Source organism: Euprymna scolopes, chromosome 13 (genome assembly GCF_053919585.1).
Source record: "Euprymna scolopes isolate OS-2025 chromosome 13, ASM5391958v1, whole genome shotgun sequence".
Lineage (NCBI taxonomy): Eukaryota > Metazoa > Mollusca > Cephalopoda > Sepiida > Sepiolidae > Euprymna > Euprymna scolopes.
Window position 1 is genome coordinate 91,582,039 of NC_136494.1, and position 25,000 is coordinate 91,607,038.

The window sequence follows — 25,000 nt, forward strand, 5'->3', positions numbered from 1 at the left end:
GCAGCAGCGCGTATATAAAAGAATAACAGTATCGTTACATTCCACGATCCAAATATTTATTTTTCATGCAAAACAGCTGCCCCAGCATGTTAAAATTTCGTACATTTCTTATATTAGTGGCCAGGTAAGGCCACAGGGGAGACAACTAAGCAAAAAACCCTAAGTAAAATTCATGCTAAAGAAGCAATACTGAAGTTGGCTTGCGAGGACACTATATATACAAATGTAGGCAAATTTGGGCATATTTTCTTGGTTTGAAAATATATGTTTTTTACCAACTGTCACAAAATTTTAACTATAGAATAGTATTATAATCTTCAAAAAGCCTTCAAATTTTTATGTAGTTTCGTCCTATAGACCCAAAGATATGAACATTTCAATATTCAATTTGGCTACGAGTATATATATATATATATATATATATATATATATATATATCCCCTAATTCTCTGGGCTTTATGGAGGGAAGACTAAAACTTGCTGCTATGATTTCAAATTATCTGAAATAATAGCAAGGGGAGACTTGATTCCAAATATTTCTCATATATTATATCTTCCTTCTTTCGGAAATAGGGTACAATTATGATACTCTTTGGCATAATCACATTGACACACCGGTTTTCGCCAAATCACCAAAGTTAAGCAACGTTGAACCGGACTAGTACCAGATGAGTAGCCATTTGTGAATTCTTGGCAGTGCATGTGCTCTCCGCTTATCTCGGCATTGTTTCCAGTCATCCTGTACCTCCACTTGCCACTGGTATGCACCACAAATTTCATGAGCAGGCACCCATGCAGTGGGTATCCATAGTTTGTCAAGACTGAAGGAAGCCACCACGATTATGAATGTCTCCAGTATTAAATATACACTGCGAATTCACTTTTTGTATGGAAACCAAAGAGGGGAGATATAACATATGAGAAATATTTGGAATCAAGTCTCCCTTTGCTGTTATTTCAGATTGTTTGAAACCATAGCAACTAGTTTTTGTCTCCTCTCCATCAAGGACAGAGGATTTGGGGAAATATAAGATATTTCGTAATTCATATGCAAAACTAGGAAAACAAATAACTATGATTGAAACATTTCATAGTTGTAAAAAAGTGCCAAAAATAGGCTCTGAATGATAGGTGACCTCTTTAATGTGCGACCTTAAGGGCAAATATCACATAGTCCACTACACAGTTCCGGTCATTACCTTTCCAACGAAGATTCATTTGTTAAGTTCTGAAGAATAGTTGCTGAGATTTGAAACTTATAAAATTGCCAAAAAAGGTGGTATATTTACCTATGTATATGGTATATCAATACTGGTAACCAAATTGAATATCGAAATGCTCTTATCTTTGGTTCTATGGGATGAAACTACATGTAAATTTGCAAGCTTTTTGAAGATTATAATACGATTCTATGGTTAAAATTTTATGACAATTGGTAAAAAAGACCCTATATTTGCAAACCAATAAAATATGCCCAAATTTGCCTGCATTTGTATATATAGTGTCCTGCAGGACAACTTCAATTTTGCTGCTTCGGTTGTCTCTCCTGTGGCCTTGGCAGGCCACTAACATATATATATATATATATATATATATATATATATATATATATAATTATAAAACTCAAATGACCTTGTAACGAGTGATGTAACCCACTTTTGGGTTTACAACATCCGGTTGCGCATGCACGCATAAACATTAACCCATAAAAACGTAAACAAATAGACACAAATCGCTTCTTTTGCAGATTTTGGCCTGCGCACGGAAATATTAACGTTATTATTTAGAAATTGTTATTAAACATAAGAAGAGTGGGGGTGTTTTGCAACTATTCTTTATTACAATTACACTGTCGTTATTTTCTTACAACTAAACAACTTTAATCCGTTGACAAACATAAGAACAATTGTAGTAAAGCCAAAACTACTACTATTACTACTCTCTATTCGTCCCTTTTCCTTCCTTCCTTCCTTTTACATTTTTTGTTTACATTTCTAGATACAAAATAGTTTTGTGAGAACGGTGAATTTGTTGACACATTTACTAATCTGTTTCAATATTAGTTTTTATTTTATTTTATTTATTTAGGTTTTATTATTTTGCTTCACGTTTTATCAATTATTTTTTCTTTTAGATTTGAAGTTTCTATAACTTGGTTGAAGGATTCCAATATGGGTTTTTCTTATATTTCTCATCGGTAGGTTCATGTGCGTTTTTGCTGCTAAATGACTTTCGTCAACGTTCGATTCGTAGGAAAATCATGTTTAATTTTCGATTTTTGAGCGATTATTCTGAGAAATAGGTAATTTTACACGAATAGGGATGATTTTTTTTTTCATGTTTGAGTGATCCATCCGTGATTTTTCATTTTAATATACTTTCATAGAAATGTTTCTGTTATGTAAAAAAAAAACTATTTTTTTATGTCAAAAGTGTCACGCTCATACATGAATTCCATAGCTAATATAACATACTGACCCAACGGGTCACGGATAGTCTAGTATATATATATATATATATATATATAGAGAGAGAGAGAGAGAGAAAGAGATATACCACCTTTTTTGGCAATTTTATAAGTTGCAAATCTCAGTGACTATTGATCAGAATTTAACAAACGAATGTCCACTGGAAAGGTAATGACCTGAATTGTGTAGTGGACTATGTGGCATTTAAGATTCGATCATCCATCATACAGAGCTTAGTTTTGGCACTTTTTACAGCGATGAAATGATTCAACCATAGTCATTTGTTTTCCTAGTTTTGCATATAAATTACAAAATATCTGATATTTCTCCAAATCCTTTGGCCTTGATGGAGGGGAGACTAAAACTTATTGCTATGGTTTCAAATGATCTGAAATAACAGTAAAGAGAGACTTGATTCCAAATATTTCTCATATATTATATCTTCCATCTTTGGTTTTGATACATAAAGTAAATTTCACAGTGTATAATGACTATTTGATACTGGAGATATTCATAATCGTACCCTATTCCCAAGAGAGGGGGCATATAATATATGAGAAATATTTAGATTCAAATAATAGTCTTTTTAAAGTTAAGGACTGTTTTTTCTCTGTGTGTGTGTGGGGGGGGTGGCAATGAATAAAGAATTTTAGAACCTTGCATATGTGTGGAACCAACCGTTGTTATCATTACTCTGAGTACATTGTCACATAAAGTGTTCAGACTTGTCAGGATCCAATGTGTGTGTGTGTGTGTGTGTGTGTGTGTGTATGTATATATATATATATATATATATATATATATATATATATATATATATATATATATATATATATATGTGTGTGTGTGTGTGTCTGTGAAGTTGAAAAGTGTCGACTAATAAAAGTATCTTGAAATGGAAAGTATAGAATAAACAAATAAACTAGATTTTTAAATTCAAAATTAATCAGAAAAAAAAGAAAGAAAGAAAATTCTTTTTCGCATCTAAAAGCGTGTTCTAAAACAGTTTATTTATCTGTTTATTTTATACTTATATATATATATATATATATATATATATATATATATATATATATATATACTGCAGGGAGGTCACCTTTTACCAAGGTCGAAAGGTCCCTCGAGGACAATGATTGATGAGTGCCAAGTGACTAGTGAAGCAACACAGTGATGATTACTAGGGATAGGAAAACAGCATATTCTTTTCATTGTTTTGACTCTCGAGTTTGTATCCGTTGATATCTTATATTTTATATAGAGTGATGTGGTCCTCGGTTGATTTGCTGTGTCTAACTGTGTCGGATATCAACTCGAGAGTTAAAATAATGAAAAGAATATGCTGTTGTCATAGCCATCATATTATTTTCATATCATTTCTCTTCATGCAACAGATGATTCAACCTTTACTGGCCAGATTTCATTTTTTGTACATCATCAAATTTTGTACACATGTTTTTAGTTGACGCGGGTAATGCTTTGCTAGTTAGTAATGACTGAAATTTCCTCCAAACTCTTGCAATCACAGAAGTTCCAGCTTCTCTCTCTGCTCCAATCACATCACCAAGGTAGCAAAACTTCTGAACAACATTAGATATATTTGTATCGGCGATGGCGACAAAAGGAAAATGAATAACTTTCTTGTTGTTTTCATCGAAGTTCTTTTTGTGAAAAAATAATATCTCTTCCGGTCTTTCTGCCTTTGTGATTTGGTCCCTTGTTTTTTTTATATTTTGCTCAAAAAAACAAAAAAACAAAAAAGAAATGCCGCTTTGTAATCAAAAGGTCTGTATTCGTTTCGGGTCACCATTTTATAGGAGAGAAATGTTGTGCATTTCTCTCCTAATAATTACTTAAATAAACACAAGGCCAAACGACATTGCTTTTAACAAAACAATAATAAAATGTTTATTAAAAAAAAAGCGAGATTATATCTCACACTGGAGAAAAAGAAAGAAAGTGTAAATGTCTGTTTGAAGGTGTCGTCTGCCATCAGACTGCAGTCGTCAACAAGTAGCAATAGGAGGGGTGAGTGAGAGAGGTCTGTATAGATCGCTTGCTGGCGTCTCTCTGGCGATCGCAGCTGAGATCCCAAGGACTAAAAATAGACCTTAAGAGGACAGCTCAAATCAATTTGCCCTGCCAACTGATTGGTCAGTGTGGCCGAATCACTTTGGCACCGGGCATTGATCCGCTTATAGTAAAGAGGTTGTTAACTGCTACAACATCATTGAAGAATAATAATTTACCTCAAGCAAAAAAAAAAATGTACATTCTCTCGAAAGTAAATAAGAATCAGGATATTCAAATATACATATTAAGAAGCAAAATGTACACAAAAACAAACAAAAAAAAACAGAAACAAAATGTCCTTTTGCTTTTTATCAAGACATAAATGTTGCAGGACGACATCATAGTGAGCATAATGTTACCTCAGATAATATCTAAGGAAATAAGGTTGAACATTCAAGTGGTCCCTGAAGATCATGCCTGCAAGTGCACACCACGCGTCCAATTTCGCATGTGAATCATACAGCATTGGGACCAAGGTCACCTAACATTTAAAATGATGTTCAAAACTTAAGAATGATAGAGAATATAATTTTTTTTTTACTCAAGGGAGTCACCATTCATCAAGTCCTGAAGGCCACTCATGGATAAGGGTTAATGGGTGTATGATGATCACTGGGACAACAGTAATCGTTAGTGTGAAAATCGGGTATAATTTAATTATTTAATGAAAGGGCTCAACAAAAAGTTGTTTGCATTAGACTTAAAGACAGCCATAGTGTAGTCAAATGGAAAGCAGGCCATCAGAACAAAGTTCCACAGGCGGACAGTTCTAGGAAAAAAGCTCTGATCAAGTAATCTGCATTTAGAGTTAGACACAGATAAAGAGTGGTCGGAATTGTTGATAGTAGTTGTAGCTAGACGAGTGTTTTTTATAGGAAACTTAAGATGAAGAATAAACTTGACACCTCAATCATGCCAGTAATAAATGGAATGGGTTTGGCATGAAACCATAACTGACACAACTTAAAATGCGATTCTTTTTCCAAAGCAAATAAAGTACATACGTTCAAATAAACTTAAGATATAAGAACAATGTTTTTTTTATTATTCTGTCAGAAACAATTTACTTTTATTTCTGATACAAAATAAATATTTAGATCAATGCTTTACCATATATAAATATGCCGTTTTTGCTTATTTGGCATAATGGTAAGCTAATGAACCAGGAGATCGTGGTTCAATGCTAAGTTGAATCATACTTTATCAAGGCCCAAAAGCTACTTGAGGATAAGGGTTGATTAGTTTCAGGTGGCCGGTGAGACAACACTGTGTAGATTATTAATAGTGGAAATTGGTAGGATTTGATTATTTGAAAGGGTGTCTCAATAACAATTTGTTTACATTGTATTAGGTATATGGGGGGGGAAGAGGAGGGAAAGATGGTGTTTACTTATTTCGAGTCAATGTTTATATCTATGGCATATCTTTGAGTGGCCTCTCGGCCTTAATATGTGGTGACGCCTAGGTAAAAAAAAATATCAGCCCTTTTGGGGTTTAAATCTATATATCTATAAAAACAGAGATGTGTGTGCCACAGACGATTTCTGATTGGTTAATCCAATAATCACATCTCCTAAAAAACTATGGTTCCTGTGCTCTTAACTTTACCATAAAATATTATGATCTTATTTATTGTCCATCTTGGAAGGGTTTAATTTTTTTCTAACTTGCCATTTACAAATTACAAAAATATGAAACTTACACCAGACATCACAATCCAACCTCTGACACAACGTCCGCCATTCTGGCGCTAGCTGCACACACGTACACACAACACGAAAACAAACGCTGGACAGATTATTAGTACTACTACTACTACCCAGCACACGCGCACACACGCACACACACTCTTTAAAACGTGTTCTTTTGAAGAGACGATTTTTTAAAGCTGTTGACACACATGTTTTAAAAATCTAGCAAAAATTAATTTTCCTGAAATTTTTAAATATTTAAAAATAAATTATGCCGGCTGATAAAATTTTAAAACTTTTTTTTAAAGCTAGAAAGATAAAATTTAAAAATACTTATTTATATATATATATATATATGAAACTAAACTAAAAAAAAAAAACGCACGTTCACTCGTGGTCTTTTCATTTCGGGTTTGTATTACTGTACACATAGATTCGAAAAAGTTGTCAAAAAACACATATATAACAAATAAATGTTATCAAAGGCAAGATAAGTTACTTTTCTACCAAACTGGATATATTTTTCGTGTTTTTATTCAATGTAACATATTTATTCAGCTCGAAAAACGGGTTTGTATTACTGTACACATAGATTCGAAAAAGTTGTCAAAAAACACATATAACAAATAAATGTTATCAAAGGCAAGATAAGTTACTTTTCTACCATATTGGATATATTTTTCGTGTTTTTATTCAATATAACATGTTTATTCAGCTCGAAAACCATACAGTGTTTACCAATGTATTGGAAAATTCAAGATGGCGCCTCACTCCCTCTTTAACACGGTAAGTATGGGAAAAGGTGTTATAAATAAAAAACTAGAAAGAATACTATTAAAAACCCGCCGAATATATGTCAAGCTATGTCATGGTAACATATATTGAGCGAGTTTTTAACAGTATTTTATCCAGTTTTTTATTTATAACACCTTTTCCCAAACTTACCGTGTTAAAGAGGGAGTCAGACGCCATCTTGAATTTTCCAATACATCGGTAAACACTGTATGGTTTTCGAGCTGAATAAGCATGTTACATTGAATAAAAACACGAAAAATATATCCAGTTTGGTAGAAAAGTAACTTATCTTGCCTTTGATAACATTTATTTGTTATATATTTGTTTTTTGACAACTTTTTCGAATCTATGTGTACAGTAATACAAACCCAAACATTCATTTTGATTTAAAAAAAAAATTCATTTTGATTAAAAAAAATTGTTTAATTTTAATATTTGTTTATTGTCTTAACTCATATCAAATGTTTTGCTTGTGTTCTGCTTCAAATATTCATAATCTTACATGCATAATTTTCATTTAATTATATTAAATAAACTTCAAGTTTACTACAAATCAAATCGTGTTCCTTCACTTTTTGAAAATGTAATTTATAAGTAATTAAAGAACGCATTCTAATCTTTAAAATCAACGAAATATTCAATTGCTTATAATACTTAAACAAACAACTTGTGTTTTTTTAATTATTTTTTTATTATTAATATTAGATGAGTTTCAATATAAATCATCGTGTTCTTTCTTTATTTCTTTATTTTAATCCAATTTTGAAGTTTTGTAACGCTGTCTGTAAAAATTACTGTTCATTATTGACAGTCTAAGAGTTCCACATATCTTGCTTGTTGGGACCTCGGCGATGACGTCATTTTTTCAGCTGGCCGGCCATCTTTATAACGAAGGCCACGCCACCATCCCCCCCACCAAAAGGGGAAGCCTGGCATTTTCTCACCCGAAAGGGGGGAGCTTGGCAGTTTCTCCCCCAAAGGAGGGAGCCGGTGCCCCCCCCCCCAAGGGTGGGGGGGGCGAAGAGGCCAGGAGGAGGTGACTTTTTTCTTTGGGGGGGGGAAGCCTCCAGGCACCCTCCTCCCTGAAGGTGGGGTTGAGGATTATCTCTCCCTGAAGGGGGGAGGCCGGCACCAAGCATGTAAATCCAGAGGGGTGACTTTTTTTGTTACCCCTCGGAGTGGGAAGGGGGCCGATCACCCAGGCAACGCCGGGTAACCCCTGCTAGTGTAAAATAAAAGCAGAACGTACGTTTTTATATTTTCTTCACATCTCTTGACCGTGTCGGTTTGCTTAGACAGAAAAGCTCATAACAACAACATAAGTCTCATTCTCTGGGGAATTAGGACTTTATGGGTTTCATGGTCGAATGGTGCACCCCTGTTCTCTGCCTATCCTTAGAAGCAGGATGGGAATTTCTCTATTGATTAATCTTTCATATATAGCTGCCTCTCGTCGCTCCACGAGAGTGTAAATTTTCTACTTAACTCTCGAACTGAAGACTCGAACTGTGAACTGTAGACTAACTTCTAAGCACATGCTCCCTCCTTTTTAGTTTATGGGCTGTAATTCTCGCACCCAAAATACATTCATTGACCCATCTTGCAACGCAGATGCACGTCCTGTCAATGGAAGTCCTGGGTTTGATCTTTGTCATCAGTCACCTTTGTGTCACCAGTAACTTTTTGCACTCCTTGGCACAAACAAGTTGCGTTCAGTACCGCAATGATCGCATTATTGACACACAATCATTAGACTTAAAAATTACCATGTTATATTCAGTTGAGAAGAAGGGAAGTTCTAGAAACTTTGCTCATAGAATTTTCGTTTAGTTTGTGGTTCAGATAGAGTGTAAAAGAAACTTTTGATAGTGGTTGTAGTTAGACGGGTGTGTGTTGAGAATGTTTTACAGGAGGCACCAAAGATTTTAATGTATAGAGGGACGGCTCAGTTGTACTTCTTGAGGCTAGAATCGTCGTAGTTGACAGGCTACTAGGGATAGTTCACTGTATAAGGAAAGTGGGGGGTGTCCATGTTTTTCTACATGTATAAATCTAAAAATATAAGAGAACCACGTGGTTCCCACTCGCTAACATTACCGTCAACCCCAATATTGTTTCTGTAGTTTTCTAATTCATCTTGTCTTCTGGGTTGTGTCATCGTCTCTCACACATTATTATCGACCCTCTACATGCTAAGGTTCCTATTGTTGAGGCCATGTTCGTCATTCAATACATCAATTCATTTCATCATCTTGACTTCCCAAACATCTCTTGATCTTGTCCAAGCAGGAACCTGCATTCAACTGGCAACCGTTGTTAACTGCCACAAACCCGACTCCACCCCCCAATCGTTCCTAACTGTTGTCAAGACTGTCGCAAAATTCACAGCCACACTAAAAATTGCCCACAACTAATTGAATATATCTACAGGTCTTTTGTTCACTACATCTAACAATCATATTCAGCTTTATTTGTATACTCTGGTGAATAACTTCCTTTTCATTGTTCTGCCGATGAACCCATTTCCACATTTCTTTTGTCATACAGTTTTTCCCCCACACCCCAACACTTGTGCGGTGATGGTGGAACGCTGATAATATCACAAAAACAAAGGATCATATAATAGCTGGAATTACATTTGGTGTATTATTAGATCTGTAGATGTTGCTTTCAATTTTTAGTCGGTACTTATCAGATTAGTTCTTACAAAAGAAAGCCATGAATTCCCCAGTATCTCATAAAATGTGGGGCTGTATTGAAAACAGCTATTATCATTTTGTTTGAGCCTGGCATCTCATGGCATGATAAAACAATAATGAATATATATATATATATATATATATATATATATATATATATATATATATATATATATATATATACACACACACACACACATATATATATATATATATATATATATATATATATATATATATATATAAACGAATGTGTGTAACGTCTTCAATCGAAAGTTATCGGAAAGATTCCCCATTAATGACACGCTTTTTGTATATTTAGTGTATACTTGTCACGAGTCACATGACCTTGGTTGCACTTTTCCAATTTTCCTAGTCAGTGCGTGCAACAATAAATTTCTCTTCCTTTCTAAGTATATCGATAAATTTTCCTATGAAGACATTTTTCGATCGGAGATCTTTAATGTTGGTACATTTTCCTATAAGGGCATCTTCTATTCTGATTCAACTCCCTATCTTGGATCTGTATTGCCTCCATGTATAAAGAATCTTATTTAGATGGGATCGTCTCCCCCACCCCACACACACACAAATTTTTCATCCAGAGTTTTATTTTTAATATCTAGTCTAGTATAGATGTTTACCACCTCCACTTTATATATATATATATATATATAATATAATGTAAATTATTTTCAATTTCATAAAGTTACAGAGAAAATGTGTTGAAAGCTTAATATAATAGCTTAAGTATTACAGCTTTAAATGTCATAATGAGAAAATACAATCGTAGTTGTTTTGTTTAAGAGCTGTATTATATTTCCCCCAATACCATCGTTTACACCACACACACATGCATAATATATTCAGAATTAAAAATGTTAAATCTTGTTACTGTCTAAATAGACTTTCCTGCAGGGACTTCAATATGGCTATCCCTTTTTTACATCTATATATATATATATCTGTATACTATTTTAAATATTACTTCTTTCAAACTTTAAAGCTTTCAATTTTTGTTCTAGCCAGCAAAATTTTAGCTAGTCTATATAAAATTTGTTTTGTGTTGAAACTCGACTGAGCACATGGAAATAAATGACTACAACACAAAAGTAAAATAGAACAGATATATTGAGAGCAAGAAAGTATATACAATATTTACATAGAGTTCGTTGGTATAGTAATATAGAGACCGTCCCTGGAGAAGGTGTTGGCTGAGGAGTTATTGATTCTCGAGCTCATTGTCTCTGAGTCTCTCGTTGGGTCTCCCCCGTCTTTACGGTACCAACCATATTTATATGGTTGACACTCCACATATGCTAATTAGGTGAATCCTACCACAGCATTTTGTTAACTGTTTTTCGTCTGAAGAAAAAAGCCAATTTTTTAAGCTTTATGGAATAAAAAAATAATTAACTTTATCTTGCGTTCCTTGTGTTCGGACAATAAATGTTGTAAATAATAATTTGCAAAACTTTTAACTCATTTCATATATGTATATATAGTGGTCGTCTACTCGTTTACAAGTATGGCCACCCTTTGTGATACTCGTGTAAAGCTTCCAAGTGAGATGTGTGAAGGGAACGTTTTAGACAGGAGTTATTTGCAGGACATTCGATTTTTAAATTTTCACCGTTTACATTCCTGGTACATACCTAAACATTTTCAAAGATTTATTTTGCTTAAATTCTTGCCATGTTATTGCATGATTTCCGTTTAGCAACATACGCTAAATGTGGAATTCTTGTGTGGCTACTTGAATTTGTTTAAGCTCTGACTTTTTCCAGAAACGTATGTAAGTTTTCTTTGCTCGAAAATTGACATTAAATCATAAATGCTATAACTCTGATCTTTTATTTATTCATTCATTTATTTATAAATAAATAAGTAAAAAAAAATTGTTCTTAGCTTTAACACTTTATTGCAGTTTCACAGTATTATGAGATTATTAGAAATGAAGCATGGTGTTTTTTTTGGGGGGGGGGTAAAAAGGCAAAACCTAATGAGAAGATGAATTATATACCCATGTTTATTTATGTATATTCTCGCGATAGTAAATGATATGTGTAGCATGGAGAGAAACCATATGAGAATATGATATATGTATAATATAGGAGTCCTTCGAACGCGGACGCGTGCTTATATTTGATGATTTCAAAATAAGATTAAATCTGAGCAGTATAGAGACCTGTGTGCAGAACAGGTTACATTACTTGGCCTTTTGGTCAAGATCAAAGTGTAGTATCTGTTCTTCAGATGCTGCACTTCTATTTCTTGTTCTCTTTCGGTGGAGGAGAAATCCTTCACGACTGAGACAATTTTTATTTTTGTACCTTTTCTCCACGTTAAAAAACGACCCTGGTGTCTAACTCTGTCCCGTGGGGAGGCATAGTAAATAGGTACATTAAAAGAATGGATGAAAGCGCTTGGGTTAGTAGATATAGGAAGTTGAGATAGCAAGATCAGTTTGTAAGATAAGGCCAAAGCAAAAATGAGAGAAGACGATAAAGATGATTGATGAAAAGAAAGATAAATAAAGACTTGATCAGGCTTATATCTGATGAGCTCAGAGGAAGATTAAAAGTAAACAGATTTTATACTGCCGAAGTCTAAAACAAACATGGCTGAAATGCATTAAGCAAAATTCAGAATTCAAATAAAGAATTACTATGTGTTAGCAAAATACAGCAAGATCAAAGACTTTATGATTATTAGATTATCCAACCCCAAAATTGGTCCATTTAGAAAATAAAGCCTTTTGTGATGACAGAGTAATGTAAAAAAAAAAAAAATAAATAAAACTATTTTGTAAGTATACTTATTGAACTGTTTTATAACGTTCACTTAAACAAATGGTCTAAACCATCTTTGTTGCTCATAATCTCTCTTCCACAGAAGAGACGTTGCGAGCCTGTCTTTGTTTTATTGTTATTTTCATGGCAGGTGCTCGTCTGAGCTCCAATTTCTGGTCCCCCCTTCGCCAATCTTTCACGAAAAACACCCGCCTGGCTGAAAACAGTCATTAATTTTCCCCACTCTTTATCTGTGCCTAAATTCAAGCATAGATTCCATGAGCACGACTGTGGAACTCTCTTCCGATTGCCTGTTTCCCACCTGACTACAATTTGAATGTCTTCAAGTCCAACATAAACAAATTCCTGACAAACCGCCTCCTTAAGTAAGGTACTTTGTTGAATCTCCATTTCTAACGATTACTACGATACTATCCCATTGATTACTGTACACGCAATAACCGCTGGTGACCTCTATGTAAAAAAAATATATATACCATGCATGGTTGGCAACTATTTACACATCAAAGTAGATTCTTTTATCACAGTGCATTATCTCCCACCCTGATCACTCATCTAAATTCTAGCCAAGCTAAATGTTGTTTAATGTCGATAATAAGACGAGAACGTGTGTGTCAATGTTATGTAGCCGTAAAGAAAATAAGAATAAAATAAAATTACTTTTATAAATATTCACTTTTCCTTATTGGTACCGAATATAGATAATTTTCTTTTAGCGATGTTTACTCAGTAAACCAAGCAAATGCAAATTAATTTCATTATAATTTAAAGGATTTCAACTTGGTCTTCATCGATTTCTCTTTGTATTGAAGTGTTTGAAGAGTTAATAATTTGACACTGATTCTAATTTATAGGCGCGCGCCGTTAATGTCTTTAATTCGATCAACAATTTCGTTTATTGCTTTCAAGGCATATCTTCAAGCTGATCCATTTTGATTAAAAACAAACATGCCCCTTTTTTTCTAATCAGGTTATAAAGAATTTATAAGATCAAAAGAATCAGTGGAAATTAATCTCTCCATTTATGTAAGTAAATTAATAATCCTTGTAATAGTGTATAGTAGGGTCACCAATATGTGGTTAGTGCATGTTGGGGTAACCAATATGTGGGTAACGCATGCTGGGGTCACCAATATCTGGGTACGCATGGTGGGGGTCACCAATATGTAAGTTGTACATGTTATATCCTTACAATGTTATAAGGAAAAAATCAATTCACTTTTATGAATGGGAACTTTTATGTAGAAGTTATTTAGAAAATGTAAAACAGTTTATTTTGTGATGTTAAAAGATTGTATTATAGATAGATAAATAAATAGATAGATAGATAGATAAAGTGTCAATATCACACATATATAAATAGACAGTCTTTCATTTTGGTAAATGATGAGGAAATGATGTTGAAAAAAAAACCCTCTTAATTATTAGTATTAGTAATAAAGCTACTTCATAGATCTGCAACATATAACGTTGGGTATGTGTGTATTTTTTTATATTCATATGCACAGAATTAACTCCTAAACTAATTAATCAAGTATTATGAATTTTTAACACAGTGGCTTTGGTAAGTTGTCATAATATCGGCCATATTTAATTTAGTTTTGTGCATAGGTAGTAAAAAGGGGGATAGGTGCCCTTTGTTAAAATTCAGACAAAATATTTTTTTGATTGAAACCGAAACTAAATAGCGTTTTGTGTTTGTGTTTTTGGTGCTTAAGATGACAACAAATCAAAAAGTTAAGCAATGTCAATGTGTTAAGTTTGAAAATTTACAGAAATTATTATAGAATTTTAAAATCTCTTCTATTGTCATTGAATTATTTTTATTTATTTATTTATTTTTTTTATTATTGCAGACTGTACCAAAACAATTCTTGCCAGTGAACGGTGGGGTGGCTTCATCCAAAGCCCAGATTATCCACTGAAATACAAACCAGTCACCCACTGTGAATGGCGTATTAAAGCCCCTTCAAATTCAAGCAGAATCTTGCTACAGTTCACAGTATTGAAGTTAGAAGGCGAGGGCAATTCTGACCAAAATGAAAACAGTAAGTCTTCAAGGATTACTTTCTTTGCATTCTTTTATCTTTTTTTTTATAATTTGCTTTAATTCATTTGCGGTCCTGGATATGACCTGAAACTATATCCGATGGTGAGGCCCCGACTTGCGGGCTTTGGGGAGTGTGGAGCAACCCCTTAATTGGCATTGCTCCCAGGTCCACTCTGACCCGGAGTGGTAGTACTTGTTAGGGTCCCAACTGTGGGTTAAATAGAAAACGACTTGAAAAAAAACAAATATATTCTATTAAAAACCTTTCTTCAAAATCACTTGATTAGGCATTAAATAACCTGAAAATGGTTGATAAGCCGTATAACAAAAACAACCAACTAACCGAGTAAATTTGATTTATAACGTAAAAATTTATAATAAATTTGATTTATAATGTCAAAATTTATAATAAATTTGATTTATAACGTAAAACTACTAACAAACGTTTAGATGCTACCTTTATTTTTTAGTTAGCTTGAAATTTATTATTCTTCCTATATGTACCTATAACTATTGCGTATATTTATTCAGCATTTTACATTTAAACAACCGTTTTTAAAATAGCAAAAAGCTAATACGTACATTGATTTAAACGAATACCTTTAAAATTCTGGCTCTATTTAATAGCATATACAAAAACAAAACTGTCCGCCCACTCTCTGACAAACCCTAGTTTATTGACAATGAAACAACTAATTTTAAGAAATTAAAAATACTCGAATTTATCTTCATCAAAACTCAGCAACCTAAAATTAATAATATTGCCCATGAAACCAGTATTAATATAGTAAAATGCTTATGCAATAAGATTTTATTTTTAGACGCTCATTCTAGCATCACAGAATTTAAATTGTTAATGTCTTCCCTGGAACAGTGTAAAAAAACAGTGACGCGCAGAGAACTTTTTCAGGACAGTGAAAAAAACCGCAAAAATATAGTAATGAAAACTGTCTAAGTGGGGCACAGGCCTATAATACATTCCTCTGAAAAGGGCACTTTTAAAACAGGAGTAAAAAGGGTAGGTGCTTGGGTACCCCCCGCCTGCACATCTCTCGTGAAAACCTTCTCCAAGCATCTTACTTCACAGCTAATTTTTGAAATTCTTTTCTTTGGCTTTTTTTTTAATTCATTTGCTTTTCGATCTGACGATGAGGAATCGAAAACGCTCATGATACATGCAGAACTTATATTAATTTTTGATTTAACTGAAAAAGAAAAAATCGCAAAAATAAAAAGGGATAATTATGCAAGAGGTTTCTGTTATTTTTAATAATGTTTGTTTCATTCAATAACTAGATCTTTATTCTCATCTTGTATATAAATAATCTGGATTTTCTCTTTTGTCACTAGTTTCAATAGGAACATAACAGAACACTTTCAAACAAATCTTTTAAACTTTCATCATATACAGCACTTCCTAAAACGTGTTTTTAAAAACTACGTATACATTTCACCCCGCCCCCCATTTAAAAATTATTACATTTATTCTGAACAAAATTCCTCTCTCAATTTTTAAAAAAATGCCGGCAAAGATACTGAATATTTTTAGTTACTCTAAAATTTAATAATATATATAAAGTTAATAACGGAAGTTAATATATGGCATGAACACACACTAGTTCTCGTTAGATGACTGAAGTTAAGCAGCATTGGTTTGTTCAGTAGTAGATGGATGACCATTTGGGAATAACAGGTCCTGTATGTAAAAGAACGTCGACACATCAGTGCATAACGGCAAAAACGTAATGTCGTCATCTTCCTTGACTTTTGATATTCTCTGGAAACTTCCTACTTCAAAGGAATATGGCTCAACACATCTAGGGTGAATGCGACTTCCTTGGTTACATAAAAAGTTAAGACATGTACTGATAATATTTCAAAACTGCTAAAAACAAAGTAGAGCTTTATAGATAGATTATATTTATACAAAAATTACAGGGCGGAACGATAAAATTGTCGCCTTAGAAAAGACAACATGATTCCATTTCCATTTGATCTAAACCGTTTTTTGGGGGTGGGGTGCAGATCAATTACTATTTAATCAGTTGTGTACAAATCTCAAGAGTGATAGGAGCCTTCTATCATGTTTGAAAGTGACACAATATGCATCAAGCGAGATTAGAGATGCGACCCAAGTTATGACAACAACACTATTACCAACACCCTCAAAATGCATCTCTGTATTATCACGAATAACAGGGATGTTCCTAGGGTAATGAAAATAATGTTTCCAGCCATAGTTATGGTCTGTGGTTTCAAATGAGGGACACATCATGCCACCTCACATCTTCTAAGTCGACTTGTAAGTCTATAAGTGTACCTGGATGTGCTGAAGATTGTCGTGATCCTCTTGTGCAATCAGGTGGCCGCTGGCAGACTTTGACTGTGGCAGCAGGACTCGGCACCGACCCACGTTCAAAGAGACCCAGGCTTGGAGTGCTACGATTTTGTACACTTTTCTGACTGGCCCCACTGCTTCTCTGACCTGAACCAGCTAGACTACTTCATTTCATCGAGAACACCACAACCATGACCTTCCACAACACCAAAACGAGCCTGATCGCTAACATCTGCTGAATATTAGCCAGGCTTCTACTGGGGCTTGTGGAAAAGGCATGCTCTCAGTTCCAGACGCGTATCGAGGCAGTGATTGAGGCAGAAGGCGGCTACATTGAATAGATGTCAGTTTTACTGCATAATCAAGTTATCTGAACTGATTTTTTCCATAAAAGTTTTAAAATAAAGCTGTAGTGTTGTTTTCTTTAGGTCGACAAATTTATCATTTCATTGTGTATATATATATATATATATATATATATATATATATATATATATATATATATATATAGGGGACACTTGATATACAAAAGATTGGGACCGCTGGCACAAATTTGATTTGGTTTGTAGTCTGTAACAGTAGCTTCTATGGAGTGAAAATAGAAAATAATTGCAACAGCAGGCGTAAGTTGACAAAACGTGTCATATCTATGCATTCGCAAATATACATTTAAACTTTAAATACGTTATTTCTAAAGATGTTATATGCATGTAAACTTAACTCGGATATTAACGAATAATGCTGGAGGGCTACATTTTTGTTATTGATTCTAGCTCATGGCATTAAGTCATACTTTTAGGGTTTTTTTTTCTTTACTTTTGAAATCACTGGGTACAATATAATAATCAATAGATAATTGACTATATAATAAATATGCATAAAATAAAATATGATATTCAAGCGTATTTTACGACTAGATAATGCCGAGAGGCATGTTAGTATTAGAATAATGAAATTCCAAACTGTATAAAATTTAGTTTCATATAATCGTTGACCATTATTCATAATCTTTCTGATTAGTGCTAGTTACAGACACTAGAAGTTAAAATATTTAATGATTTGCAAACACACACACACACATACACGTCGAATACAAAATCACGTATATATGCATTTATTGGTGTACCTATAAGTCTCTGAATGCAAATATTTATAGACATATATATTATACATGTATATATGCATACCTGCAAATATATGTATATTTTATTACTTACATTTCAATATATGCACATTTTTATATATGTGCACGCGTCTATGTGTGAATACATGAATATATATATATATATATATATATATATATATATATAATCTACGCGTATATATTTATAAATGAAGTAAAACGGAAGAAATTTCCAAAGTTCTCGAAGAGATATGGTTATCGATAATTGATTCCATTGATAAAAGCAGTTTCGGAACGGAATATTGATCAGTCCCGGTAGAGCTGAGATTTCCGGCTGTCATGTCGGCCTGTGTGCTTTGCATGGCTCTTATGAAACAGGAGGAGGAGGAGGAGGAGCAGGAGGAGAAAGCAATTATTTGCGGAAGATTAAGTTTGCATTACTCCACCAAGATAAGCCTGTAAATCTCAGGTCAGATCCTTCGTGTGAGCATATACAAGTCTGATGGCCAGACGCCACAAGTCAATTCTCTAATTTCAGGAGGTTAGATTTGCTTATACAATTCGATAAAGATTATCACCTTCCACTGGAATTATTAACATGCCGTTCTGTGACAGCAGCAGCAGCAGCAGCAGCACGGGCCGCACTAACGGCGCTATAAGTGACGAGCATGAAATATTTAAGATCCGAATAATAATAATATTTCAAATTTTCTATCTATATAATTGTACTATGTATAGATATATACATGTATATATGTTGACCGTGAAACTAGTACAGGTTTTTGCGATGTATATCTCTTTCATTTTGTGTAAGAATTTGAAAAAACTTTTAAAATAAGTGTAAAATATGATGGAAAAAATGAAATTCGACACCTTAACTGATCTAATAATTCTTTTTTAAAAAACGGGCATTTTCACCTGGTAAATATGATAAGACCACTTTAATAAAATCTGCTAGTTTTGAAAAAATGAAGACGAAAAGCTTTCTATGTTACTAAAAGCAACTTGTTAGTGGATAAAAAAATCTTACTAAATTATAAATGGCAAAAGGGAAACCATTATCAGAGTTTGAGAGATGAAGGATCTTTGAGCTTAATAGGGGTGGACTCTCCCATAGATCCATTGCAAACGAAGTGAATCGTAGCAAAACGGTCATCACAAATTTTTTAAGAAATCCAGATCAATATGGGCACAAAAAGAGTCCAGGTCGACCAAAAACAATAACCCCATCACTGGATCGCCATATCAGAAGAAATTTAAAAAAAATCTCCAGTATGAACTCAAGTCGATTGAAAAGCCAAACAGCAGCAGAATGTAGTCCTAAAACCATCAGAAGGCACCTGAAAATGAAGGGTTTCGATCATTTAAAGCGACTGCAGAAACCACGTCTTCTTGAACAGCACAAAACTAACCGACTTAAATATGCTTCCGAATACCAGACTTGGGAGGAAGAGAAGTGGGGAAAATGTAATTTTCTCTGATGAGAAACAGTTTAATCTAGATGGTCCAGATGGATTTCAACACTATTGGCATGATAAAAATTTGACCAAAGAGACTTTTTCAACTCGGCATAGTGGAGGAGGGTCTTTAATGATCTGGGGTACTTTCTCGTCAGCTGGGATCCTAAAGTTGTAAGTAGTGAAAGGCCGGCAAACGTCATTGAAGTACATTTCAATGCTTGAAAATGCTTCTATCAGGACTGAAGGTCCATGTCTGTGTGGAAGAAATTGGATTTTCCAGCAAGACAACGCTGCGATACACACTTTTCGACAAGCACGAGAATACTTTTCTTCAAATAATATAGAATTGTTAGATCATCCAGTCTGTTCTCCGGACCTCAATCCCATTAAAAATCTTTGGGAATGGATGGCAAAAGAAGTGTTCAAGGATGAAACCCAGTATAATTCGATAAAGGAACTTTCTGATTCAGTTTTCCTTAAAATTCCTTCGCAACTGATAAAAAATTTAGTCGCAAGAGTATTTTTGAAGTAATTCGTAATAATGGAGGCTATACTAAATACTGAGACCCTTTTTAGCAATTTATAATTGCCTTTTGTTAGATAAATTATCAGTGGTCTTATCATTTTGACCAGGTGAAAATGTTTGTTTTTTAAAAAATAATTATTATTTTAATTTCACTTCAATAAAACTTCACAATGATTCATCAGAATCACATGCATAAAATAATTATATGACTAAATAGCAAAAACAATAACAACAATAAAACCCCAACAAAACAAAATGAGTCTGTATAGCTTCCATATTCAACAAACTTTCTCAAATAAAAAAGGATGCACCTGAAAAAAAGGTGTAAACGCTGTAAAAATCACAACCAAAATTTAAACAATTTTTTCGTGCTTCTTATAGATCTAATAGCTTTAAAATTAGTTAGCAGCTATGCGAACACATATTTAATATTGGCATAGACTATAAAATATAATTAATAATTGGACGTTTTAATTCGTTTAGTGTTATAAACGATGAATTTAAAAATGGAAAGGAAGAAACAAAATGTTCAAGGACTCATCTGTTCTGTGTGTTTTCTTCAAGTGAATGTCGGTTTGAATGTAATTGTTTTTGTTAGCTGTTTTCAAATATGAAGTATTTTCTTTCGGCTTTAGGTATTCAGTGTCAGGTTATTAGGATAGAAATAGGGATCGTTTTGCCATCTTCGTTTTGTAGTCATTTCATTCATCAATTAGTTTTAGGCTGTTTTTATTTGTAGTGTATTATATTTGGGTTTCCAGGTAATTTTGGATCATCAGGAGAGAATACGCACTGTTTCGGGGCTCAAGCTTATTATATATATTAGTATAGATTATATATATCATTTATAATTGAATATTTTAATTCACTTAGTGTTATAAATGATGAAAAGGAAGACACAGAATACTCGACAATTCGTCTGTTTCGTGGGTTTTATTCAAGAGATTGTAGGTTTGAATATATCTATGTTTTTTCTTTGCCTCTTTTCAAATGTGAAGTATTTCCTTTCGGATCTCAATTAGTGTAAGATAATCAGTATAAAAATCTGGATCATTTCGTCACATTGTTTTTGTCGTTATTTCATTCATCAATTAGTTTTTAGGCTGTTTTTAATTGTAGTGTATTATATTTGGGTTTTCAGATAATGTTGGGTCATCAGGAGAAAATGCGCACCGTTTTTGGCCAACCTCATCATATATATTAATATAGATTATATATAATTAATAATTGGATGTTTTAATTAAATTAGTGTTATAAACGATGACTTGCCGTAAGCAATCAAATACAAGATCTGTATTAAATAAGATGCCGAAGTGTATCATTGATTTTTCGTTTTGATTTGCTGCCAGAAAATGTCTAAGATGGTTCAAAATGAGTTGCGCCTAATTATTCACAGTAATTGAACAACAAATTAGGCAAACGAAAATGCAATATTTTATGGCATTTATCAAACATATTTCACTAAACAAAATGAGTTCTCTGAACCAAAAACCCATAATACAGAAAGTTTGATATTTATTATACTGGCCTTTCCCTTCAACTCCCACAAAAAAAAAAACAAAAAAAAAAAACATAGAATCTGTCCTAATAAAATATATATGCTTTCCTTTCTTCTAAGTCAATTCGAATAAAGTATATTTTTTTTATATAATTTTATTTTCGGAGCTGACAAGTATTTCCTGTTTGTAAATAAGAACTGCATTTAGTTCGAACAGTACTCAATAAAAAGTAAAAATAATAGTTTCTTTTATCAAAATATCTATTGAGCGAGTAATATATTAAGTTGTTCAGAAAATAATGATCGATTTCAGAAACAAAGATTTATTAACTGAACTCATGTAGGACACATTTATCAGGATTTTTCACATTAACAATTTGAATCACATGATTGGACGCTATTGAAATACTGACATGAAGTATCTTAACAATTTCTATGGCACTTTGACATGGATTTAATTGAATAATTGTTTTTACATGTTCCTTGTCGAGAGTGTATATCCTTCTTCTACCCCTATCTATCGCCAAGGCTTCTCTTACCACTGTTGAATTTCTTAAACTACTTTTATACTGCCCGATCACTCGTGGACCTTTTTACCAGAGTGTTAATATATCGTATACGGCATAATCGCGTTGACACACCGGTTCTCGTCAGATCAGCGAAGTTAAGCAACGGTGACTCTGGTTAGTACCAGATGGGTGACCATTTAGGAATTCTAAATGCTGTATGTACTCTCCGCTTATCTCGGCATTTGTTTCCAGTCGTCCTGTTCATACACTTCACTTGCCACTGGTATTTAACAATGTCGACTCAGGAGAGGTTTGGTGGGAGATTGCGCACCTCCTGCCACAAAAATTTTATGCACAGGGACCCCTACGTGAGTATCCATAGTCTGTCAAAGACTGGAGGAGCCTGTCTTTCTTTTCATTAAAAAGAAGCCTTATTTGTCTCTATGTAACATACTTCCTGATCACTTGTGAACCGTTCTTCCCATGCCTTCCTGATACTGGTGACTGTTTAAAAAAAACATTGTAAACAATTTTCAACTCGTGTAAGAAAAGTATATACATTTCTTCTTTTTCAGTCTTTGTTTTTAGGAGTTATTCTTAAATAAATTTTGGAAATTCATTAAAGTGTAAACATCAATTACTAAACATGTAAGAACTTTTAAAAAGTAAGTCGAAAAATCGACCAGTATTTCCGAAACAACCTAATTAATGCAATTTAAAATGTTCGATTCCTGTTGTTTCTGTTATTCTGGCTAGAGTTCATTAGAGATTTAATCACTCGTCACTTCCTTTTTTTATGCACGTTCCAAACCTTTTTTCTTGACCAGAGTCTTATGATCAATCTGTTCTCTTCAGGACAAACCCTGTCCTTTTTAGGACAATTCTTCTTTCAGTTCCCTGAACTGCCCTTCAAGCTCAATGCAATATCAACATCTGACCATTATAGAAGCAAACCAATCGGCAAATCAACGCCGATTTTTTTACGACTGAGACTAAACACTATCGCACGTATACCTGTTATAGTTAAGTTTACACAAAATTATTTTGTATCTCTCTGTGCCCATTTCTGTATTGTCTTTTAGTCTAAACATATGTACATCGTTTCCAGCAACATATTTATTAAGAAGTTGCTTTTTAAGTAGTTAAATTTATGGCAACGATGATCCAATTAAAATTATGATTCACTTCACGTATGCCAAAATGACACCTGCTTTCATAAGCCAAAGGTATGTCTAATATACTGTCAGAAAGGGCGTGGCCACATTGGATTGCATAAGCGATTTGCTAGAAAAGACGTGGTAATTTGATCACTGTTATTCAAAATATTTGGTCTGTCAGAAAGCGACTGGCTAGAAATCATCAGAGGTTTAATCTCTCGTGACTTCCTTTTATTTTGTGCATGTTCCAAACCTCCACAACTTTTACTCCTTTTATCCATTCGTTGCCATAAAGATATACCATTATATTTTTATACACAGATATGCGTTGTCTTTCCTTTAAGTACAGGAGAAATAAGCTACACGACAATATATTAGCATGAAAATGCTGTTCAAAAACTGAATCACGAAAATCTTTTTAAAACAAGTCGCATTGTAAGAACTGCTCAAACCATCCTTTCTTTAAGAGCACGAGGAAACTCTAGCAGACTTGTTCCCCTTCTTCAATATTTGGTGATACAAGCAGCAAAATAGAAATTTATCAGGTTAGCGTCTGCAGCCATCTTGAATTTTTTGATGGCTAACGTTCTTTCCTTTAAAGGTATGTTCTGAACGTTATTTGTGCCAATTTTGGTGCTTGCATCACCAAGTTAAAGATTCTTATGGAATATTGAGATACCCTGCCCCACTACTTTTAAGTGCAGCAAAAATAAGCTACACGCTGTTCAAACACTGGATCATGAAAAAATTTTAAGCAAGTCGCATCGCAACAACTGCTCAAACCATCCTTTCTATGAGAGCATGAGAAAACTCTAGCAGACTTGTTCCCCTTCTTCAATATTTGATGTTTTGTTATCATTCAGCATTTTCACACTTTGCGATATTTTTTTTTCTTGTGGTAATTATTAGGAATGAAACCAATTCCATTTTGGTAGAGCAATAGATGCAATTATATTAATGACTAATTTAACACAGTCTATCTTTGGGTTTCATGCTTTTGTGTGGCAATAATTACATAGCCTATTTTTATAGGTAGGCACAGACTGTACTCATTATGTAATCAATAAATTTTTCGCATCAATGTGTGTATGTATGAATTTTGATATATGCATACAATTATTGACGTATGTGAACATTAATATTGATGATATACATATGTATGTATATATAAATGAAGAACGGCTTTGGTATCTTCCTTCCTCCTAAACGATAAGCATATACACACATATATATATATATACATAAATCGTTTCCTGTTATATATACATATATTAATACATTTTTTCTTTATATATATATATATATAAGCCAAGTACGTCCAAGGATGGAATACTGTTGCCATATCTGGGCAGGAGCTGCTAAAAACAGCCTATCCTGCCTTGACAGAGTACAAAATAGACTTCGTGGCTTAGTGGGGGATGCCCTTTTCTCTACCCTGCAACCTCTCTCCCACAGAAGAGACGTTACGAGCCTATCTTTGTTTTATCGTTATTTCCATGGCAGGTGCTCGTCTGAACTCCAATCTCTGGTCCCCCCTCGCCAATTTTCACAAAAAATACCCGACTAGCTGAATCCACTGTGAAAAATGTCCCCCACTCTTTATCTGTGCCTAAATCAAAACGTGGATTCCATGAACAAAGCTTCTTTCTTAGAACTGCACGCCTGTGGAACTCTGTTCCGTCTGCCTGCTTCCCACCTGACTACAACTTGGATGTCTTCAAGTCCAACGTTAACAAATTCCTAATGGACCGCCCCCTTAAGTAAACACTTCATCAAATCTCCACACTAACGTAATGTACTTGT

At 33.7% G+C, this 25,000-nt stretch overlaps 1 protein-coding gene across 8 annotated transcripts in view; it reads left to right on the forward strand.

Annotated features, from left to right (window-relative positions):
* LOC145292083 (dorsal-ventral patterning tolloid-like protein 1) overlaps positions 1–25,000 on the forward strand; it is a 2,157,643-nt gene that overhangs the window by 1,896,445 nt on the left and 236,198 nt on the right. For all 8 annotated transcript variants that reach the window (XM_080138158.1, XM_080138152.1, XM_080138155.1 and 5 more), the window contains one exon: positions 14,393–14,584. In XM_080138158.1, the coding sequence (XP_079994284.1) occupies positions 14,393–14,584 (192 nt within the window). The remainder of the gene's footprint in view (positions 1–14,392; positions 14,585–25,000) is intronic.